Source organism: Poromitra crassiceps, assembly GCF_964638095.1.
Source record: "Poromitra crassiceps genome assembly, chromosome: 13".
NCBI lineage: Eukaryota > Metazoa > Chordata > Actinopteri > Beryciformes > Melamphaidae > Poromitra > Poromitra crassiceps.
Window position 1 is genome coordinate 14,728,395 of NC_139644.1, and position 22,500 is coordinate 14,750,894.

A 22,500-nucleotide genomic window follows, 5' to 3' on the forward strand; every position below is an offset into this window, starting at 1 on the left:
ATTTCTTTTAACATTAGCTGGTTTTATGATTTTTTAGGTTAGGTGTTTTCTATGTGCACTTAGTTTGTCCTGTCTTTGTACATGTTACTCATTGTAAACCACTTGTCTGCCTTTTTATGTTCTATGTATAATGGACCACAATGGAAACAAGCCTTTGGCTTTCTTGTGTTTTATCCATTTGACCAACCGTAAAGGCACTTTTCCTTGATGTACTTACCTTTGTGTCAATAAAGTATTCAATCAATCAATCAATCAATCAATCAATCTCACACACACACACACACGCACGCAACGCATGCACGCACGCGCACACACACACACACACACACACACACACACACACACACACACACACACACACACACACACACACACACACACACACACATTATCAACAACAACACAATAAAACTGCCTGTTCCCAATCAGGCAGAGGAGTGACAATAGTGACAAGCTAACAAAACGACTTCAAGGTAAAAGCACTTAATCCAGTAACAGGGGATGACAATAAACACAACTAGTCCCCTTTTCTTCGTGTGTGTGCGTGTGCGTGTGCGTGTGCGTGTGCGTGTGCGTGTGCGTGTGCGCGTGCGTGTGTGTGTGTGTGTGTGCGTGCGTGCATCAAACATCCGCTTGGTTCCAGCCTTAGAACTGCTGGTTATATAAGGATGATCTTGAATCATCTCTGTATCTATGGAGAAAATGAATGGGGAATTCTCTTCTGGCGGCTGGAGACGGGCTCTAGGGGACAAATCATGAAACCTACAAGTGCAGCTTAGAAATGTTTCCATTTGATAGCGCATATACATTCTGGGAGTTTGATATAATAGATCCCATATTACGCAAGCGTGTTTTTGTGATTTTTGCACTGCAAAATGGCAGGTGTTGTTGGTGTTGGAGTGTGATAGGGTGACATAAGGCACTCTCAAGAGGACGCCACGGAACAGGAAGAGGAGGCGAGCCAAATCATCAATGATCTCAGCTGGAAGGAAACGGGAGTAACATTTGAGATGGGGCACGGAGAGAGAGCCCTCCTAGTGATATGCGGGCGTGTTAACGTTATATGGAGGAAAGCCCATGGGAGCACGGGGAGAACATACAAACTCCACACAGAAAGGCCCTCTCCATGAGATAGCCCACCTGGGGCACCAGGCACCAGAAAGGCATGGGAAGTCATACCCCCCCAGACAACAGCATCCCAGACGGGGAATCGAACCCTGGACCTTCTTGCTGCGAGGCAACAACACTATACCACTGTGCCACAGTGCTCCATCTAACAGGTAGCGAGGGGAGTGAGATGTTTGGAGATTGTGTCAAACACTCACTCTTGCTTTTCGGCTGCTAATTCATCATCTTAATCTAATTTCTATCTATCTAATCATTTCAGAAGCAGGAAAAAAAACACATTCCTGCCACTTGCTGGCGTGGTTACGCCTGCCTGGCATTATAACTGCACCCACTCAGACCGGCAGCCAGGTGGGAGAGTAGATAATATAATAGAGAAATCAGCCATCCAGCCAGTGTGTCGGTCAGCCAGTCAGTCAGTCAGTCAGTCAGTCAGTCAGTCAGTCAGCCAGTCAGTCAGTGCTTTGCTAACTAAAGTGAACGTATGGGAGTAGGAGATAACTCACAAAGTCCCTCATGTGTGACATCAGAGGCTGTCAATGACACGACGGGGGAAGGAGAGGAACTTTTCAGGGACGAAGACTTAATTATCCTATCATCCTCTCACCCGCCTGAGCTGCCTCTCTTCCAGATGTCTTTACTCTCACCTCCGTAAGGGGAACAGGCAGGAAGACAGATGGCCTCGTGTCTGCAGATGCTCATAGGTGCCTCTGCGTGCTTTAGGACCGCTAATGCTACCTGGAATTGAATTTACAACCAGTTTATAAATGGTGATTGAACACAGCTAATCAAAACTCTGATATCTGCTAATAACCCTGTTCTCAATTAAGTGGGCATGAAAGAGACAGACAGTCTTTGTATGTATCTTTCTAACATTCCAACATTATAGTAGTTGACGTTCAACAATTCAACCGTTTATCAGATGTTTAACATATTATCTCTATAGAGTATAGACCTTATTCGCTAACCCCCGGACGGCGCCATATTGTTGACATACCGTCCTGCACGCACACAGCGCTGCAGCTGACAACTAGTAACGGCCTTATTGTCGTTTCTGTTCCATTACAAAATGGCGATAGTGATGACAGCAATACAAACCCCAGAGTTGTTGTTTGTATGCTGCCGTTAATGCCTGTAATAATAAACAAAAGAAAAAACGAGGTGAACAGACTTTGCTGTGAGGATCTGTCAGAAAGTTTCACCTGTCTCTCCCAACTATCCACAACTATCCACACATCTCCTCTGTGCTGACGTATCCTCAGTCTCGCTCCCTTCACGTCTGTGGACAGCAGAGATAGAAACAAACCACGGGGACTTTATTGCTGTCATTACTACAGCCATGCCTAACGCAGGTCACCATCCGAACACAACAGGAACGATACAGGTAAAGCTAACGGTGGCTAGCTTCCTATAAACGCTGTTCTTACATAAGCTGTCACTTGAGAGCTGCAGCGCTACGTCGAGAACATGGCGGCGGTGGGCGTGCCCGTACGTGAGTGACGTCAATCGAATAAGGTCTATATGTGACAACTCATGCCTATACGACACTAGGTGCAGGTGTGTGGAGCGGCAAGCAAACAGAATCTCTTTGTTGAATCTCGACTAATAAGCTGTTAAAACATCATGTACAGACAAAGTCAAACAGTCGACAACTAATGTCAACTAATCTATTCTGTAGGCAGACTATCCAAATAAAGTGACTATAATGCCAGACAGCCTGTCATACGCAGAGATACACGCACGTACACCGAGACAGAAAGTACACTCACACGTCCTCCGCTTGCGGGCCTTCTGCGTCACGACACATTGATTTCCAATTCCTACAGTGTCAATGAAGTGATGAATCATATCTGCCTTTTGTCAACACATGGCAGCCAGGGGCTCAGAGACGCTCACACACACACACACACACACACACACACACACACACACGCACACACACACATACAGTATCTCCTGCAAAGACAGGCTGAGGGTGAATATAGAGTTTAGCGTAACACATAGCTACAGCCTCAATCTGCCTACAGTACCTGTTACTGTGGTTATAGTCTTCATGCTATCTGTCAACTTCTTTAGAAAAAAACAAACACAGCACGGCAAATAAAGTCATCAACTGCTTGTTTGTTGTCAGTGGTGCACAGCAGGCACTTTGCAATGCATGATGGGTCGCACAGTACTGTATGTGAGTATGTGTGTGTGGGGCGCGCATGTGTGCACGCCTGCGCGCGCGCGTGTGTGTGTACTAGTTGCTTCTACACATGAATGAACACACTTCATTTCCCCTAAGCACTTAGCAGTATGTACTGAGTTATCAACCTTTTTCTCCCTCTCACCCCCCCACCCCCCTGCACCCACCATACTTTATGCAGTGGAGCAAACTATTGCCAGGCTAAAATGAGAAATTGCCTGTGTTCATAATATACACACCACTTCATCTCAAGACATGGTCACCATGCAGTACCCTGTGCCAGTTTCATGACAGATATCTGCCAATGGTGATGTAAGAGAGATGGTTACAGAGAGAGAGGGGGGAGAGAAGGAGAGAGAGAGAGAGACAGACAGACAGACAGACAGAGAGACAGACAGACAGACAGACAGACAGACAGACAGACAGACAGAGAGACAGACAGACAGACAGACAGACAGACAGACAGGCAGGCAGGCAGACAGACAGAGAGACAGACAGACAGACAGACAGACAGACAGACAGACAGACAGAGAGACAGACAGACAGACAGACAGACAGACAGACAGACAGACAGACAGACAGACAGACAGGCACACAGACAGACAGACAGACAGACAGACAGACAGACAGACAGACAGACAGACAGAGAGACAGACAGACAGACAGACAGACAGACAGACAGACAGACAGACAGACAGACAGAGAGACAGACAGACAGACAGACAGACAGACAGACAGACAGACAGACAGACAGAGAGACAGACAGACAGACAGACAGACAGACAGACAGACAGACAGACAGACAGACAGACAGAGACATGTGGATCTTCTCTGGCTCATTAAGAGCAGCCACTTCAGGCAGGTGATGTTATCACTGTGTTTGTGTCTCATGCTGTGATTTAAGGGCGGTGCAGAATTAGAAATCGACCGCCGTCATCAATAAGATGGAGAGATCATCTCACAATACCTCTCTAACGTTTAATGTCCAGCCATGTCACAAACATGACACACACACACACACACGCACACACGCACGCACGCGCACACACGCACGCACGCACGCACGCACGCACGCACGCACGCACACACACACACACACACACACACACACACACGCACACACACACACACACGCGCACACACACACACACAGAAAATACAAAATCACACCCACAAGCGGGAATCAACGCGCTCATGCTCACACACAAACCGCACGCACGCACGCGCACACACACACACACACACACACACACACACACACACACACACACACACAGTGATTCTTGCTGCCGTTGCTGCTGTGTTTTCCAGGGATGATGAGGTATTGTGCACAACACCTCCTCCTCCCCCTAAAGGCTATTAAAGCCACATACTGTATCGACTATCTAACACATCTGCAGCCCACTGAGCTGTTATCAATGCAACAGTGTGTGTGTGTGTGTGTGTGTGTGTGTGTGTGTGTGTGTGTGTGTGTGGTGGAGCTCCACTAAACCACAGCAACACAACCTTAATGACAAATCACATGTCTGCGGGTTCAATGATTGGCTAAGGATTATTATGCGGTCAGAGGTCAGATACGTAATCAATGTTTACATCGTCAATTTTTGTAGCTATGACGATGATGCTGAAGATATACAATCTTGGAGCACAGTTACTATGTCAATTTGAATATTCGAGTACTCGCATTAAATTATGTAATCGAGTACTCGAGTAATCTAACGGCCAACAACGGAAGTGCAATTTCAAATTCAGTTATTGAACAACCATGAGTCCATGAGTTTGTAGTAATAGTTACCTTGTTGGCACTTTGTTGTTGGCACGTTTACCGCCATGATGGATTGTACTACGTCTCAACAAACGTCATCAGCTCGCGGAAGCTCGTTTACAAAGATTTTTTTTTGTCCTCAACTCAAATACTCAGCTTTGTAGATTTCATTTATTCTACCTTATATTTACTCCAAACAAACCTCTCTTGCTACTTCTGTAAAGTAGCAAGAAGGTACTTCTAAAACCATCAGTTCTTGTGCAGCAGAGGAGTTTCCCCAAGAAAGAAGGACCTCCTCATAGGTTTAAGGTTTGTAAAAGCTTTTATGAACTCGATGTACAGTAGGTTCAATTACTATTGTGTGCCATCATCCGAGTAGAAAAAAATATACATTTCTTCATCTGGGAAAAAGCCAAATACAATGTCCAGTACAGTACATGTACATGAACTCCACTGTGTCTCCAGACTAGCTCTGTCTTCCCTTAAAGAGAGAAGACTGGATAACTATCTTACACTCTAATCCCTGTTATGCTGATGGATCGGAAACAAACTCACAACGAGGCTACAATCTAAAGAGACCTTGTTCCCTTATTCTAAATCAACTGGAGTCTTCATTATAATGTGATATACTGTATGCAGGAATTACACAGCCAGGCAGTTGTGGCTCAGGAGGTAGAGCGGGTTGTCCACTACTAATTGCTTTGGATAAAAGAGGTCAGTGGTTCGATCCCCGGCTCCTCCAGTCCGGAAGTCGAAGTGTCCTTCCTTGGGCAACATACCGAACCGAAATGTCTCCCGATGGCTGCGCGAGCGAGCCCCCTGCGTGGTTGTTTGCTGCCACGTGTGCACGAACGTAAGCGCTTTGGATAAAAGCGCTATATAAATGTAGTCCATTTACACTCAACTCCTCGTTATACTAATATGTGTCTCTGTGTCTTTTTCCCTTTGCCAGTTTAATGCTCTGCTCCTCAAAGTATCAGGCCAACATTTACAATAGAGAGTCTGCTTCGCCCCCTCCATCGCTCAGTTAATGAGACCTTTCCTGCTCACCTCTCCCTTTGGCTGCTGCTTTTCCTCTCTTCTCCTCACCCTCCCCATACTTATCCCCTTCACTCTCTCACACACACACACACACACACACACACACACACACACACACACACACACACACACACTCACACAACCTCGTGTCAAGAAAGGCTCCTGTGTTGTCTGCATAATCAAACCAGACGTATATCAATTATATTTGAATTATTCAACAGCTTATACCGTTCATAAAGAGATAAACGTAAAGATGGCTGCATTGGTAATTCTGGCAAGACAATGAGGGACATTTGACACAACGATGGAATCTGTGGCTACTGTTTTAGGGTTAGTTTTGATGCAGGCCTCATTATTATGGTATAAAACAACTACAAATCCCTTCCACAGAGTGCAAAGGAAATGTAGTCAAGAGGTTCTTTGTGGTAAAGGGAAATCAATATTTGGCTGGCTCCCTGCGGCTCTGTGATTAGCATGTAGCACATGTAGCCAGGCCGGGGCAGCGCCGGGTGACGTGGAGTCAGGGCGTTTCAAAGTTAGACATTTTGACCTTTAATTAGTGACTTTTACAATCACGGTCCAGTCACTCGAATGTTTTTCAGAACATGACATTTCATGATATCGCCCTCATCAGGCTGGTGTCATTTGTGCGGACGGACAGCCTGAGACATAAGTTAGGGCATATTTGCTGGGGGTCCTAACTTCAAGAAAAGGTTAGGTCGAACAAGGTAAATCATCACGTTTCCATTCGTTGTTGTCGTTTTCATTTAACCTCCATTGCCTCAGTTGTATCATTCTTCCTTCACACTGGCTGCATTCCGGCCGGCGGCAAGTAGTTCCAAACGAAGTGGACTGCACAGGGTATTCGGCCATGTCAACCAGGATTCCAAACCGCAGGGAGCCAAAATGTTTGGTTCAAAGGGAACTGTGCACAGTGTAGGAAAGAAGTGAACAACGCTACTTCACTCGGGCGGAAGTTGACACGCAAGATTTCCCATCAGTCATTGCGCCTCACTGTCGAGTAGGGATGTTCATTTTGAAAATTTTCCAAAATCGATAATCGGTGAGAATTAACGATCAATTATCGATTATCGATTTTATTAATACTTAGAAAATTTTCAATATTTTCATTTTTTTTTTTTTTTTTTTTTACAAAATGAATGCCTATGGCAGAAAATACGAAAGACAACGTGTTCTCCTCAATGAACTCTTTATTTCAATGTGTCTCCTCTCCAACACTGCTGTCCCCGGCGCATGCCGGTGTGAATTTCTCATGTTTAAAACAGTTTTGTTGGCACAAAGGCCCGTGCCCAGCCAGAAAACTAGAGACTATGAAGCTCCACCTCACGTTAGTCGGCTGTGCAATGGAGTGGGGCGAGGAGGAACGAATTCCACCCAAACCTAGTCCAAAAATTTTTTTTTTTTTTTTTTTTTATAATTAAAAAATCGATCCAAATGCCACAGGATCGATTCCAATCCTTAACGATCGATTATCGATTTTCGATAATTGATGAACATCCCTACTGTCGAGTGAGCAGAATTGTCCGGCCACAGCTACGCCATTTTACGTGCGATCATCATCGTGCTGAATCTTTCAGGAAGTGTAAAGAGCACCCCTGCGGGTGACCTAACAGAGCCGGATTCTTGAATTAGGTAATTAGGGTCGACTAAATGAGCAAAAATGGCAAATTAGTGGCCAAAATGACACAAGACAGGTTCAGCACCGTGGAGAGCTCCAGAATGGAGGAGCCGATTTTGAAATGTGTCACTGAAGAGGACTATGAAAACCCTCTGGGGAGAGAGAGGAGAGGCTGCATGCCAACTCTGTGAGTGAGGCCTGACTAAAATAATGGACATAGGGACCGGTATTCGTTCACAAAACTAATACATCAGTCTATCAAAATGACGACCAACCAAACTAAATTAAATTAAATTGTACATATTTATTTTTTGTTCAGTGGCGGCGGCGCTGGAAATAGAAGGGTGGCGTTAAGTGGGGGCGGGGCATGCCGGTAACCGGTATGCGGGTGCAAATAGAAAATAATAGTGCCAGCTGTTTTGACGCGCGCCATACGGCGGCGGCGTGTTTTGGCCTTGAGAGTGCGACGCTACATCACCAAGATAAAGATCCTGTAGCGTGTGGATGATGAACAGGGTGAGATGTTTTAGTGGGCCAGCTCTGATCCTTGTATCTTAAACCTGTCAGGGGCATTTTATGAAGCGCCGCTAGATAAAATGCTCCAAGTAAATCATCTGCGAGGGGAAGCAGCACGGTTGAAGTTGAATCTATTGTGGGCCGCATGTGCTCAGGTGGTGGAGGAGGAGTCCACGCCCGTCCATAGTGTGTCTGTGTAGCTGTCAGGGGAGGGGATACATGATGGGATGTGTGACTAGTTCATGGGGGAAAATTCAATATTGCTTGACACATGCCGATACAGGTTGAGCCATTGCACATTATGTCCCTGCAGCCAGCGGAGGGACGGTCACTGAGGTCTCAGGTTGGTCGAGCATCTCAATGAGACTGTCAGTCTGACACACACACAGACACACACAGACACACACACACACAGACACACACAGACACAGACACAGACACACACACACACACACGCACGCACACGGTCAAGCCTCGGTCACCACACTCAAACTAGACTGCAGAATGGCAGAGGTGGAGAAAAGCAATGTGTCTTCCCCCTGCGTGTTTGAATGCATCAATGCAGGCAGGCTGAGCCGTAAACATCATTAGTTTGAGACATTGTCACAGTGAACGAGTGGACAGCAGTAGCAGCAGCAGCAGCAGCAGCAGTAGAAGCAGTAGTAGAAGCAGCAGTAGCAGCAGCAGTAGCAGAAGCAGCAGTAGCAGCAGCAGCAGCAGTAGCAGCAGCAGCAGCAGCAGTAGAAGCAGTAGTAGAAGCAGCAGTAGCAGAAGCAGCAGTAGAAGCAGCAGCAGCAGTAGCAGCAGCAGCAGCAGCAGTAGAAGCAGTAGTAGAAGCAGCAGTAGCAGCAGCAGCAACAGAAGCAGCAGTAGCAGCAGCAGCAGTAGCAGTAGCAGCAGCAGCAGTAGAAGCAGTAGTAGAAGCAGCAGTAGCAGCAGCAGCAACAGAAGCAGCAGTAGCAGCAGCAGCAGTAGCAGCAGCAGCAGTAGTAGTAGAAGCAGTAGTAGAAGCAGCAGTAGCAGCAGCAGCAACAGAAGCAGCAGCAGCAGTAGCAGCAGCAGCAGTAGAAGCAGTAGTAGAAGCAGCAGTAGCAGCAGCAGCAACAGAAGCAGCAGTAGCAGCAGCAGCAGTAGCAGCAGCAGCAGCAGCAGTAGAAGCAGTAGTAGAAGCAGCAGTAGCAGCAGCAGCAACAGAAGCAGCAGTAGCAGCAGCAGCAGTAGCAGCAGCAGCAGCAGCAGTAGAAGCAGTAGTAGAAGCAGCAGTAGCAGCAGCAGCAGCAGAAGCAGCAGTAGCAGCAGCAGCAGTAGCAGCAGCAGCAGCAGAAGCAGCAGTAGCAGCAGCAGCAGTAGCAGCAGCAGCAGCAGCAGTAGAAGCAGTAGTAGAAGCAGCAGTAGCAGCAGCAGCAGTAGCAGTAGAAGCAGTAGTAGAAGCAGCAGTAGCAGCAGCAGCAACAGAAGCAGCAGTAGCAGCAGCAGCAGTAGCAGCAGCAGCAGCAGCAGTAGAAGCAGTAGTAGAAGCAGCAGTAGCAGCAGCAGCAACAGAAGCAGCAGTAGCAGCAGCAGCAGTAGCAGCAGCAGCAGTAGCAGCAGCAGCAGTAGCAGCAACAGAAGCAGCAGTAGCAGCAGCAGCAGCAGCAGTAGCAGCAACAGAAGCAGCAGTAGCAGCAGCAGCAGTAGCAGTAGAAGCAGTAGTAGAAGCAGCAGTAGCAGCAGCAGCAACAGAAGCAGCAGTAGCAGCAGCAGCAGTAGTAGCAGCAGCAGCAGCAGCAGTAGAAGCAGTAGTAGAAGCAGCAGTAGCAGCAGCAGCAACAGAAGCAGCAGTAGCAGCAGCAGCAGTAGCAGCAGCAGCAGCAGCAGTAGAAGCAGTAGTAGAAGCAGCAGTAGCAGCAGCAGCAACAGAAGCAGCAGTAGCAGCAGCAGCAGTAGCAGCAGCAGCAGTAGCAGCAGCAGCAGTAGCAGCAACAGAAGCAGCAGTAGCAGCAGCAGCAGCAGCAGTAGCAGCAACAGAAGCAGCAGTAGCAGCAGCAGCAGCAGCAGTAGCAGCAGCAGCAGTAGCAGCAGCAGCAGTAGCAGCAACAGAAGCAGCAGTAGCAGCAGCAGCAGCAGCAGCAGCAGCAGCAGCAGCAGTAGCAGCAACAGAAGCAGCAGTAGCAGCAGCAGCAGTAGCAGCAGCAGCTCAACAGAAGCAGCAGTAGCAGCAGCAGCTCAGCAGCTCAGCAGCAGCAGCAGCAGCTCAGCAGCAGCAGCAGCAGCAGCAGCAGCAGCAGCAGCAGCAGCAGCAGCAAAAGTCACCCTCTCCACATCCCCATGAAAACAGCCAGTGGAATAGTAGGCAAATCAGTGTGAAGGCACCATTGCCATGTTGCCATTGCCACATGTATAAATAAATAAATAAATAAATAAATAAATAAATAAATAAATAAATAAATAAATTTAAGACAATATTTTCAAGACAGGTGACCAATGAAATGGTAAATGGCCTGAATTTATATTAGCCTGGTAAGCCAGCCGGTCACGTGAACTCACATTTCATTTCGTTCTACCAGACCGTCTGGCCTCAAGCCCTGGGAGGGTGTTTTGCAGAAATTGCAAAGTGCTCTATCCAATCAGCGACCTGCCTTGTAGTTGACATCGATTCGTAACTGGCCAATCAGGAACGCCGCTGGCAAGGCAGTAATGGCTGCCTCCGTGCCTGTCCGCCTCAAGCAGTATAGTAGTTTGTCGAAGTTTAAACAGGCATGGTGTAGTTATTGCAGAAATAGACTCAATAACAACAATTAAACAAGTACAGGAGTATGCAACAGTGGAGTTTCACGGCAGAAAATATGTTTTCGCCATTCTCCCGTGTGGATTTGGATTTGACTGGATGCAACGCTGATTGGCCGAAGGAGTTTGTCTGTCAAGGCAAGTACACCCGCCCAACTTCCACCCACTGCAAAACACTGGGAGAAAGCTTGAGGCCACATGGTCTGGACATGAAATGTGAGTTCACGTGACAGGTTTGTTTACCAGGCTACATTTATATAGTGCTTTTATCGAAAGCGCTTTACAATGAGTAGGTACATTCACAGACACATTCATATACCGATGGAGGCCGGCAAGCTACCATGCAGGGTGCTGACACCGCAATCGAGAGCCATTTGGAGTTCAGTACCTTGCCCAAGGACACTTCGACATGCAGACTAGAGGAGGCGAGAATCGACATACTGTAGATGGAAACATCAATGAACTCTTGCGATGGGACACCACACCAGCCGTGACTTAAAACAAACGTGGGCCAAGGGCGTAATGCGGGGTGCTCGGATCACACCCCTTTTCGAGATCTGCCTTCATTTTTATGTCAACTACATACCTGTAAAGTTTCGTGACTGCATCTGGCACCTGGCAAAGTACTCAAAACTTCTGACTGTGGTAGTTCCCTCTACAATAGGTGTCTCCAGGACCACATTTTCCCTTGATCTCACGCACGCACGGGCGCACGCACGCCAGCCAACGCTGTCGCGGCTGGTCATTAGAAGATTAAGATCCAGATTATGATCTGACAGCTGACCCGCTAGCCAAGGCTCATTGGGTAGGAGACATGCTGCCTCGCAAGATAAGAGGATTTGGGCGAGTTTGCCGGAATTCAAGATTACCGGAAAATTGGGAACTATCCCCCACGGACGCAATTGCTAACATTCACCAAACCCTTTATTTCCCAGCCTCTGTAGCAGCATCAGTATTTTAAAAAAATGAAAGAGAAATGTTTAGATTGATTTACGAATGGCCATTAGTGCAAAGATGATATCCAATCGATAACCAACGGTTTAAGCTCTCAACTGGTTTGTATCGCATGTTGCTATCTGCTACAGAGGCTGAGAAATACAGGTTTTAGTGAACGTTGACGATCCGTGTGGAGTTTTGCAGAAAACCCTGGGGTTTTAGGAGGGCGTTCTCAAACAAAGCCGTAGGTTCCAGAGTGCTTTTTTAGACGGCCCCTTAGGTCTTAAAGGGATAAGGAGGCTGTCACTCAGTACAGAGTAGCTGACAGCGGGGAGCGACTCCCTTGTCTCTCACTATAGAGGGGAAGAGGAGGGCCGCCCTGCTCCACCGTACCTCAACACAGGGATTGAGGGATTACTTCTCACCACTGTGAGGAGGTGACGGAGAGAGCGAGAAGGAAGACAACAAGAAAGGCTGTTCTTCTAACACTCACATCAGAAATGAGAATAAGGCTTGTCAGAGTAATGTTGTTAATTGCCTTCAGAACCTCTCTCTCTCTCTCTCTCTCTCTCTCTCTCATTTATTGGGGGGGGGAACTATTTATGTTTGGTGCTGAAATTAATTCACTAACTCCCCCCACCTATATTTGTGACTGTGGGTTTTGGGTCGGCGTTCTCCTTCAGGGTACGTTTATAAGAATAATACAACACCATTGTTTTAGCAGGAAATATGCATAAAGTGCTGAATAGCATGCCAGAGAGGATATTTGGCAGGAATGTGGAGCAAACCCAAAATATGATGGATGTGGACAATTACAGTGTGGTGGAAGATTGAAATTGGTCCCTGAGTGCGTGCGCATCCCGCCTGCAGCACATTGAGATAGATGGGTTGAAATGTCAATTATTTGAAAAGTTTTGTAAGGCCATTGATACGGTAGACTTGCTAGGCTAATTCTCCACAGCTGCACGGGTTCTGTCCGTTAGCAACGAAGCAAGTATCCCTCCATTCAACAGACAGCACCGGGTGGGTTACCTATTGCAGAAAACATGCTGCAACATTAAAATTCTTCACCGTATAACGTCTAGTTACAGTATTGAAATCATAGTGAAATCACACAATTTACTTATATTGCTGCAGGGGACTCCCCCGCGACCCCCCTCGTCACGCTGGCGTTTGACTATATAGGTCTAGTTGCCATCGGCAACGCTCCAAGTCAAGGCTGACGTTGTACTGTAGCATGTTTCCAGCGCTTTGGTGTTAAGAAAGTGTCTGACTGAGCCACAGGAATTGAGAATGAACCCCCGACTCACTCAACCACCTCATAATATAATCGCTGTTTGATACACATTCATCAAGGAAAATTAATTATGTAAGATCAATTTTCAAAGTAATATAATTTGGAGCCATTGGAGGTGTGGCGAACAGCCATCTCCTCATTGGTTGTCACTGTCGCTTACGGTAATAATCATTTTGGTGATTTGACTTAATTTCTATTTCATGAATAAATTGAATTCAGTGACTGCCCTGCTTCCCTGCATCAGTGTTTTATCTGTGATAGAGAAATTAATCTTTTGATGGGTGCAGTGCTGGAGCTTCCAAGTGAGACCAGCCTCAAGGAGTCCGCTAATAGCCATGTTGCTGCTTTCTCTATATAGATAGTCCCTCGTTGCTACTTCTCACTGGGACTAAGCCTGTGTTCCACAGTCCATCAGCAGGTCCTAAACTGAGGGCGTGAAGCCAGGATCTCCTGCATGGAGCTGCAGAGAGCATCAGTCAAAAGACAGCTACTGTAAGTGACATGGCGTGATTAGATGTGTCAGAGAGAGAGAGAGTAAAGAGAGAAATGGTGACAATAAAGGAGAAAATGTCCTAAGGTGGCACACAAGAGTGGTATGTGAACTTCTACCTGTGTGTGTGTGTGTGTGTGTGTGTGTGTGTGTGTGTGTGTGTGTGTGTGTGTGTGTGTGTGTGTGTGTGTGTGTGTGTGTGTGTGTGTGTGTGTGCGCGTGCGTGTGCGTGTGCGTGTGCGTGTGCGTGTGCGTGCATACGCGCGCGTGTGTGCGTGTGAATGCGTGTGTATTACAAGGCATATTCACTTTCACTTTGGAGTTAGAAATGACATCATCAGTAGAAAGCATGAAACAGCCAGCTGCTGGAGGAAGAACACATCAGAGGTCTTTTTGCTTTGAGCACAACAGCAAAATGTTCAATAGCGGCGGCGTCGGCAGGATTCATTTCCACCCACCTGCTGCCTTTCACCTGCTGTTTATGACCTTCTGATTGAGGCACAAAACCAGGAGCCAAGCACTTCACACACTAGCATCGCCATGGCAACTGATGGACTGGACTTTGCTGTACCACCGTTGGCGCGCACGCATGCGCCGTCTTTATACAGTACTTTTTTCTTTTCTTGTCTTTTTTCTTTTCCTCCCACGTCGCTGGGCCAGCGGCCCCACCGGGGTCATAAGATGGAAAAGTCACTCAGTCACTCACTCAGTCAGTCAGTCAGTCAGTCAGTCGTGGAGTGAGTTTAGTGGGAAAATGGCCATAGCTAAGGATAGGAAGGTGCTAGAGAATCAGGATTTGAGGGGTGGGTAAGATTTGTGGCTATGGGGATATGGGTGGTGTTGGGGGGGGGGGGGGGGGGGTGAGGGGCTATAGGGATAGGAAGGTGGTAGAGAGTGCCGTATGGGGAGTAGTGCTGTGGGCTGAAAGGTTTGCTTCGTTTTACTGTGGCACAGCTCAAGACAGTAATGTGGACCTCAAGAGTCAGTGTCACTTCACTCCTCTATGCCCCAGTACCATGAAACCTTTTTGTACAAATCAAGTCCGATTGTTTATTGAACGGTATCGAATAAAAAGAAAAAAGTTGTATTGTTAAACTATTAATTTAATCATTTTCATATGCAAAGGAGTGAGAGAACATACTTCTGGTACTTCATTCTATTCCATTCATCTTCATATTCCTCTTCATCTATTGCAACGATTACAAAATACTATGATAAGGACAACACATTCTCTGGCCATTTTTAATAAAGTACATTGTAGTACAAGCAGTTCTACAGTATGTATGTGATATGCAAGGTATTTCTGGTTCAATTGCTAATATTAAGTAGCAACCCAGGTGGCCTCATTATCCATACAAAAGATGAAGGCAACTGATCATCTAAGGAGCCAGAGAGCTGAGATCACATAAAACAATAACTAATGAGGTCTATACTGTATTTCATCACCACAGACGTGACGTAGGACTGCATTCTTGGTGTCAAATTAACAGTAATTGCCTGCTAATCATTGCGCCAGAATAGAACTGAAGAATAGATTAGAACAAGGTAAAAGCTAAATTGCATAAAGGTCATAGTTAACGGTATTTTTTCTTTGCTTTTCCTCTTTGAATGCAACCTCCTGCCTTTAGAATCACATGCAATTTGCGTAGAGTTGCCGTTCTAATCCTATTTTAAGCCGAACAAGGCGGCAGTGCAGCTCTGTAATCCTGAAAACACGCTGAGACAAGAGAAACAAGACGAGACAACAACAAACAAGAGGAGAGAAAACATCGGAATGGATCAAATCCCCACATGAGGCAAACTGCCTAAATAGACTCAGAACTGCCTTTCCTCAAAAGAAAATACACTTCCTGTTTCTCTGTCTCTAACTCCCTCATCCCTCCCTCAATCAACACTCCCTCCTCCATCACCTCCCCGTCTTTAGCCTCCCATAGGAAGCAGGGGCGTAGTCAGAAATTCAATTATGGGTGGGCCTGGATAAAATTGGGTGGGCCTGGATAAAATTGGTCGGGCAATTGCATGATGAAATTTCGCGCAAAATTCCTAGATGTCATGAAGTCGTCATGCATTAGACTCTGGAGATGATGTGCCCTGCGTTTTTAAGCTACAAAACCATTAGCTAGCAAGGCAGCAGCAAGTTTGCCTTTAGAAAACAACCAATTAAAAAAAAAAAAAAAAAAAAAAAGATTGGGTGGGCCAGGGCAAGAAGTGGGTGGGCCTGTGCCTACCCAGGCCCACCCGTAGAAACGCCCCTGATAGGAAGACTGATACGGAGGACGTTCAGGAAGCTCAACCTCTCCAACGCAAAAGGCAAAGATGTGTGCACTCACATAATATACTGTGACTACCTTGGGTAATTGTACATATGTATACAGATCCATGATGTGTGTGTGTGTGTGTGTGTGTGTGTGTGTGTGTGTGTGTGTGTGTGTGTGTGTGTGTGTGTGTGTGTGTGTGTGCCTTTTGCCTTGTTTGCCTTTGAGCGCAGTTCCATAGGAGTTATTATAACTCACTCACGGCGTCGACTCGGTCCAGGATGGCCGCCGTCAGGCACGATGTCGGACCTTCCACACGTCTCGTGCTTCCATCAGGGACCGCAGCTGCCCAGTTGTTGCAGCTCCGCAGTCCTCTTTTAGGGTGTTGACCATGGTCTTTAGTGGTCTCCCAGGGTTCATCCGTCCATGACTTGGTTCCCACAGAATGACTCGGCTAGCAGGCAGCTCAGGGTGTCTCGCGCAGTGTCCAGCCAGCTGTAGTCGTCTGTCTCTTTATTTTTCTAGTAAGGGGTGGTAGGTCACCATAAAGATGCTTGTTCGAGACGTGCTGTGTCCAGCAGATGTTAAATGCCATGCGAAGTGTAGCATCTGTCGATAGATTTTGATGTAGCCTTGGAGAGGGTCCATGTCTCGCACCAATAGAGCAGTATAGTCTCTATGGTAGCGACAAAGATCCTCTTCTTTTTCAACCATGTTACTATTATTATTACTACTGTAATTGTTATTGTTGTGTCAGCTAGATTTAGCTAGACATATTCTCTGTGAAGCCGTCTGAGACATGCTTGTGAATTAGGGCTATACAAATAAACTTGGCTTGACTTCTTGAGCCCCCGGGATAGATTTGAGGTCCAGATCTTCCTGGTGTTGTTGAGCACCTTCCATGCGAGCGCTCGTCACACCTTCATGTCTCCCTCTGAGCTCTCCATGCGTGTGCCGAGATATTTAAAGTCATAGACTCACATGAGTGGGGCTCCTTCCCCACGCTCCTCAAAGGGGCGTGGTCCAGTCTGTTGTAGGCCATGTACTCCGTTTTCTTGGCATTGAGGTGCAGTCCTACCTTATTGCACTCTGTCTCCACTCTTGTCTTGACAGAAATTCTTGCGCATCTGCTATGTCGTCTGACAGCAAGGCGATATCGTCTGCAAAGTCCAGATCAGTTAGCTGTACTGGGCCAACTCTTCTGGACTTCCTTGGTGTGATGGTGAATCCCAAGTCTTCATGGACCTTGACAGCTTGCCAGAGGGCGTAGTCCAGGACCATGATGAAGATGAAGCGGGTGAGAGTATGTCGCCTTGCAGGACTCGTGGAGTTCAAGAACTAGATCACACCACCGTTTCTCCCTCTAATTCAACCACCTGTTGCATAGAGACACTGCCTAACGCGTCATCATTCAGAAACCACGCCCAAGACGGGGGAAAACACAAACTCCTGTCCAATCCTGGCGTTCTCCTATGTCACGTGCATGGTTGCGTGTTCCACCAAAAGATCGCATAGACGGAAGATGAACACTCCAACTTACTTCTTGACAGCTAGATCCACATTCTTCTTCTCGCCAATTCTCAATGGCTTCCTTGTTTTGCTCAGGAGTACAAAAAAACTTTAACTGGCGATTTTTTACATTTGCTTTCTGCGCAGCCCACCACACAACAGCTTTTAGCTATGTTTAATTCAAGGAAAATGACGCTGGTGTGTGGAAATGAACGGAGCTCTTCCCCCGTGATGGGCGTGGCCTATTACATGCAGTGTGTCTATAGCCAATCCCCTCTTCCCTCCCGTCTGCCTCAGTGGTCACGACCCTCCACCCCAACCCTGTTTCTCCTCATTCGACTGCGGGCGTCATGGTGACCCAGTGTCGCCTCATGCAAGCTCCTGAGTCTCAGGTCCTTCTGAGTCCCAGGTCCTTCCCGCGTGGAGTCTGCATGTTCTCCCTGCGCCTGCTTGGGTTTTCTCCGGGTACTCTGGTTTCCTCCCTCCATGAAAGACATGCATGTTAGGGCTGTGCCATCGTCTGCATAATCCTTCTTCTCTTCTCCTTCAGTCACAGGAACCTCAGGGGGATGATGAAGCCGGGACTTCATCCAGTGAAGCCGCGCTTCACCTGAGGTGCTACCCCCACTCAGAGTCTCCACCCCTGGGTTCTCAGACGCCGCACTACGACCCCATTTGCATGTTCACATCCACGTATTCACTTACAATAAACATCTTCCTTTGTGTACATTTAGTGTGGTCTTTTGTTAGTGAAACAGCAATTAAATAATAAGTCAATATGATAAAAAAAGCAGACTTAAGCAGTAAAAATGATTTTTTTGTTTTTTTCTCCATTACTTTTGCTAATGCGTAGCACGCAGAGATAGCTGAAGAAACACTGTAGGTCTGCTTTGCTTTGATAGGCCTGTTACTAAAGCTACAGTGAAGTACAAACGTCCATCCACCCACACACACACTCATCTACACACACACGCACACACACACGGACACACACACCATGCCAGTATACCGCCCTTATTAAAAAAATTAAATGCTGCATGTTAATAAGAAAGCTGGTTTAGAAAGCTGTTAACATTAGATAGCATGTTAAAACTGGTTGGTTTTTGATTGAACTCATTTATGTACAGTTGCACATTTTATAGGCATACAATAGCCATGACAGAAATGTACATTACTGTAATAAATCAGTAGCTGCTATTTGACAGTAATCAATCAGTGCTATTACTGGAGGTGCTGGCGACAGGTTGCCTCTGTCTGCTGCCCTGGCATTGGCAGTCAGTCACCTAACTGCCCCATAAGAAACAAGAGAACCATGTTCTTTCCCAAACGTGTCCGTAGTTTCCCTTGTCATGGTCCCATGTGGGACCGTGAAACTGGCACATGAGAGCCATGGCTATCTACTAGGGAGTATTCCAAAACGAAAGCATGTCAAACTAATTTTAGAAATCAATAGTCCATGTTGTGAGACCTGTACTACATGAAATAGTAGCTCTGGGGCAAATAAAGACACTACATACATCGGCAATATCAGCAAACATTTAAAGCAGCTACGAGCAAGATTTTCGATTGTTATTAAACAGTATAATTATAATATTGATGCTGCATCACATCTTACCTATAATAGTAGCTGAGACCAAAGCTGTGTGAATCGGAGATTGCTCTCTTGATGATTATAGAGTCTGTGTCTGTCTACCGCGGGCCGGATAAACCCGGAAGTGAAACGAACCGGTTTACGGCAGCTGCCTGCCTTCAACCGTTTCGCTCTGCCTAGCAACAGACCATAAACACAGAGAACGCCATGCAGGGGCTTGCTACTCTCGCGAACATCTCTCGTTATATTCTAACAGTTTGTTTGGAAGTTATTTTGTTATTTTGTGGTTATGGCCGAAGTGGCTGCCGCAAACCGTTTCATTTCACTTACTGATCTGCCCCGGCCGCAGACAGACTAATCGTCAAGACAACACTGGCCGATTCACTCGGGGTTCAAGCGAGACTACTCGGCGTTGGTCTCGTCTACTATTAGAGGTAAGATGTGATGCATTAGGGATGTTCATCAATTATCGATTTGTTAAGGATTGGAATCGATCCTGTGGCATTTGGATCGATTTTTTAATTATTAAAAAAAAATAAAAAAAATTGGGGACTAGGTTTGGGTGGAATTCGTTCCTCCTCGCCCCACTCCATTGCACAGTCGACTAACGTGAGGTGGAGCTTCATATAGTCTCTAGTTTTCTGGCTGGGCACGGGCCTTTGTGCCAACAAAACTGTTTTAAACATGGGAAATTCACACCGGCATGCGCCGGGGACAGCAGTGTTGGAGAGGAGACACATTGAAATAAAGAGTTCATTGAGGAGAACACGTTGTCTTTCGTATTTTCTGCCATAGGCATTCATTTTGTAAAAAAAAAATTGAAAATTGAAAATTTTCTAAGTATTAATATGATCGATAATCGATAATTGATCGTTAATTTTCACCAATTATCGATTTTGGAAAATTTTCAAAATGAACATCCCTATGATGCATCAATATTAAATTTAGACTGTTTAATAACAATCGAAAATCTTGCTCGTAGCTGCTTTAAGCCGATACCGATTAACACCAAATAAGGGTTATATCGGTACCGATATATCAGTATGTCGATAGGTCTCTACTTCAAACTCACCCTAAAGTCGATGCCCACAGTGGAGATGAAGCTCCCAGCCAGGAATGCTCCATCTTTGAAACGGACCAGTAGGCAGGTCTTCCCCACACCGGAGTCTCCAACCAGCATCACCTGCACAGCAGAACCAGAGGGCAACACTCAGCTAGAGCAGCCGGGAATGACAGAGAGGTTAAACCAACACGCACAAAGAGATGCACATCAAGAGCAGCGATAAGAAAAGGTCAGCCAATATCAACATATAACCTCTTATCCAAGTCCAGAGACTGCTCGATAAAGCTAAATGTCACATAGACAAACCTAGAATAATACACAAAGAAACATGCTGAAGAACACAAGAGAACACAAGAGAGCACGAGGAAACGAGTTATATAGTTATCCCTTTTTTTCTATCGAGTTTTTTTCAGATTTCCCCCCGTTTTCTCCCCAATTGTACTTGGCCAATTCCCGGCCAGGGTGTCTCGGTCGTTGTTCCACCCCCTCTGCCGATCTGGGGAGAGTAGACTAGCACATGCTTCCTCTGATCTTTCACACAGTGAGGAGTTTCACCGGCAGGACGTACAGGTAGCACGTGGGCGGATCACGATATTCCCCCCCCAGTTCCTCTCCCCCTCAAATAGGTGCCCCGACCGACCAGAGGAGGCACTAGTGCAGCGTCCAGGACACAGCCTTAATCCGGCTGCCCAGCCACAGACATTGTGCCTGTATGGACGCCTGACCAAGCCGGAGGTGTTGGTAGGCACGAAATCTACCACTGCACTACCTGGATGCCCAGGTAAAGTTGACTGAGCAACAGGTGATCATATGTGAGGTTTGATATCAATATATGATTGTTTTAAATCATTAAAAGCAGATTTGGATCATTTAAACTGAATTAGTCCTCGTATTTTGGTGCCCGGCACAGTGAAGATGTGTACGACTGGCATCTGGCCTCCTTAGCTCCTGCATGTGTGTGTGTGTGTGTGTGTGTGTGTGTGTGTGTGTGTGTGTGTGTGTGTGTGTGTGTGCGTGTCTGCGTGTGTGTGTGTGTGTGTGTGTGTGTGTGTGTGCGTGCGTGCGCGCGGCGCGTGCGTACGTGCATGTGTGTGTGAGACTCCTGCTGAGGACAGTTGTGCATTCCTCTTTGTATTCTGTAGCTGTGATGGAGTTAAAGGTTTGATGTGATTAGCGTTATCAGGTTAGCTGAGGGCCTGTGGGCCCTGGACCATGGATTATATCAGAAGTGCCTCTCGGGGGGGTGGGGGTGGGGGGGGGGGGGGGGGGAGAGGGAGGAGCTGACGAAAAAGAGAGGGAGAAGAATGGAGGGATATGACAGACTGTAGCAGAGCAGGTCATCTCTCTTTGAGGCCTCGCCATCTCCTCCCACTGAATGTTTCTTTTCATCACTCGACTCGCGCCACTTTGTCTTTTCCCCACAATTTCTTCTCTTTTTTCTCATGCCCTCGCATCTCTTCCCCCGCTCTCCTCTGCCCCCTATCCTTCAACCAGCTCGACTACATCATCCAAATGGGAGTGAATTGTGGTCAGGAAGTACCTGGTCTGTCGCTGTCAATCATAGTAGTGCTGCCTGCCTTGAGGTGTGTCTAAGTGAAATACAGACATTGGCTCAATGTAGAACATCAGTGAAAAAAACGGATACTACCCAGCCTAGTAACGTTCTCTCCAGCACAATGCTCTACAAATCACGTTCCGTATGTCTGTCTACACTGTGGGCCGTGATTGGCTCTGCAGTTTTTAGGCCGCGTGGAAATGTGTCTGAACAGGAGGTTGGCCAGACGCATCGGCCACAACAAATAAAAGATGAGATTCGTCAGGTTCCCAGGCTAAATATGGAGCTTACGGATACAATATTTGTTGTACAGAGTAGTACATGTACATCCCCAGTGATACGCATTTGTATGCTTTTTGGTACTTTCCAGTACTTTGTTTTGTGAGAGTGTAGGGGTCTGGGAGCATGGAGCGGGTTCTGATGACAATGGGTGCCACAGCACAGTCCTCTTAGGACAAAAGAGACAAAAAAATGTAAGATGGGGTTGAGTTCTGACACCTGCCAAACATTACAACTAGACCCAAATACATAGAGCAGGCTATTCCAACTTCAGATACATAACGCCGAAAGAATAATATTTTTCGGCTTCTGCCTTACTGTATAACAGGTAAGCTATATTGCCGCTTGTCACATCATAACAAGATAGAGTCTTACTGTAACAGGTAGGCTATATGCCACTTGTCACATCATAACAAGATAGAGTCTTACTGTAACAGGTAGGCTATATGCCACTTGTCACATCATAACAAGATAGTCTTACTGTA

At 46.6% G+C, this 22,500-nt stretch overlaps 1 protein-coding gene across 1 annotated transcript in view; it reads right to left on the reverse strand.

Moving 5' to 3' along the window:
- rab26 (RAB26, member RAS oncogene family) overlaps positions 1 to 22,500 on the reverse strand; it is a gene marked incomplete at both ends in the record, with an annotated part of 82,903 nt that overhangs the window by 56,103 nt on the left and 4,300 nt on the right. The window contains one exon of the mRNA XM_083648662.1: positions 20,191 to 20,301. Coding sequence (XP_083504788.1) covers positions 20,191 to 20,301 — 111 coding nt within the window. The remainder of the gene's footprint in view (positions 1 to 20,190; positions 20,302 to 22,500) is intronic.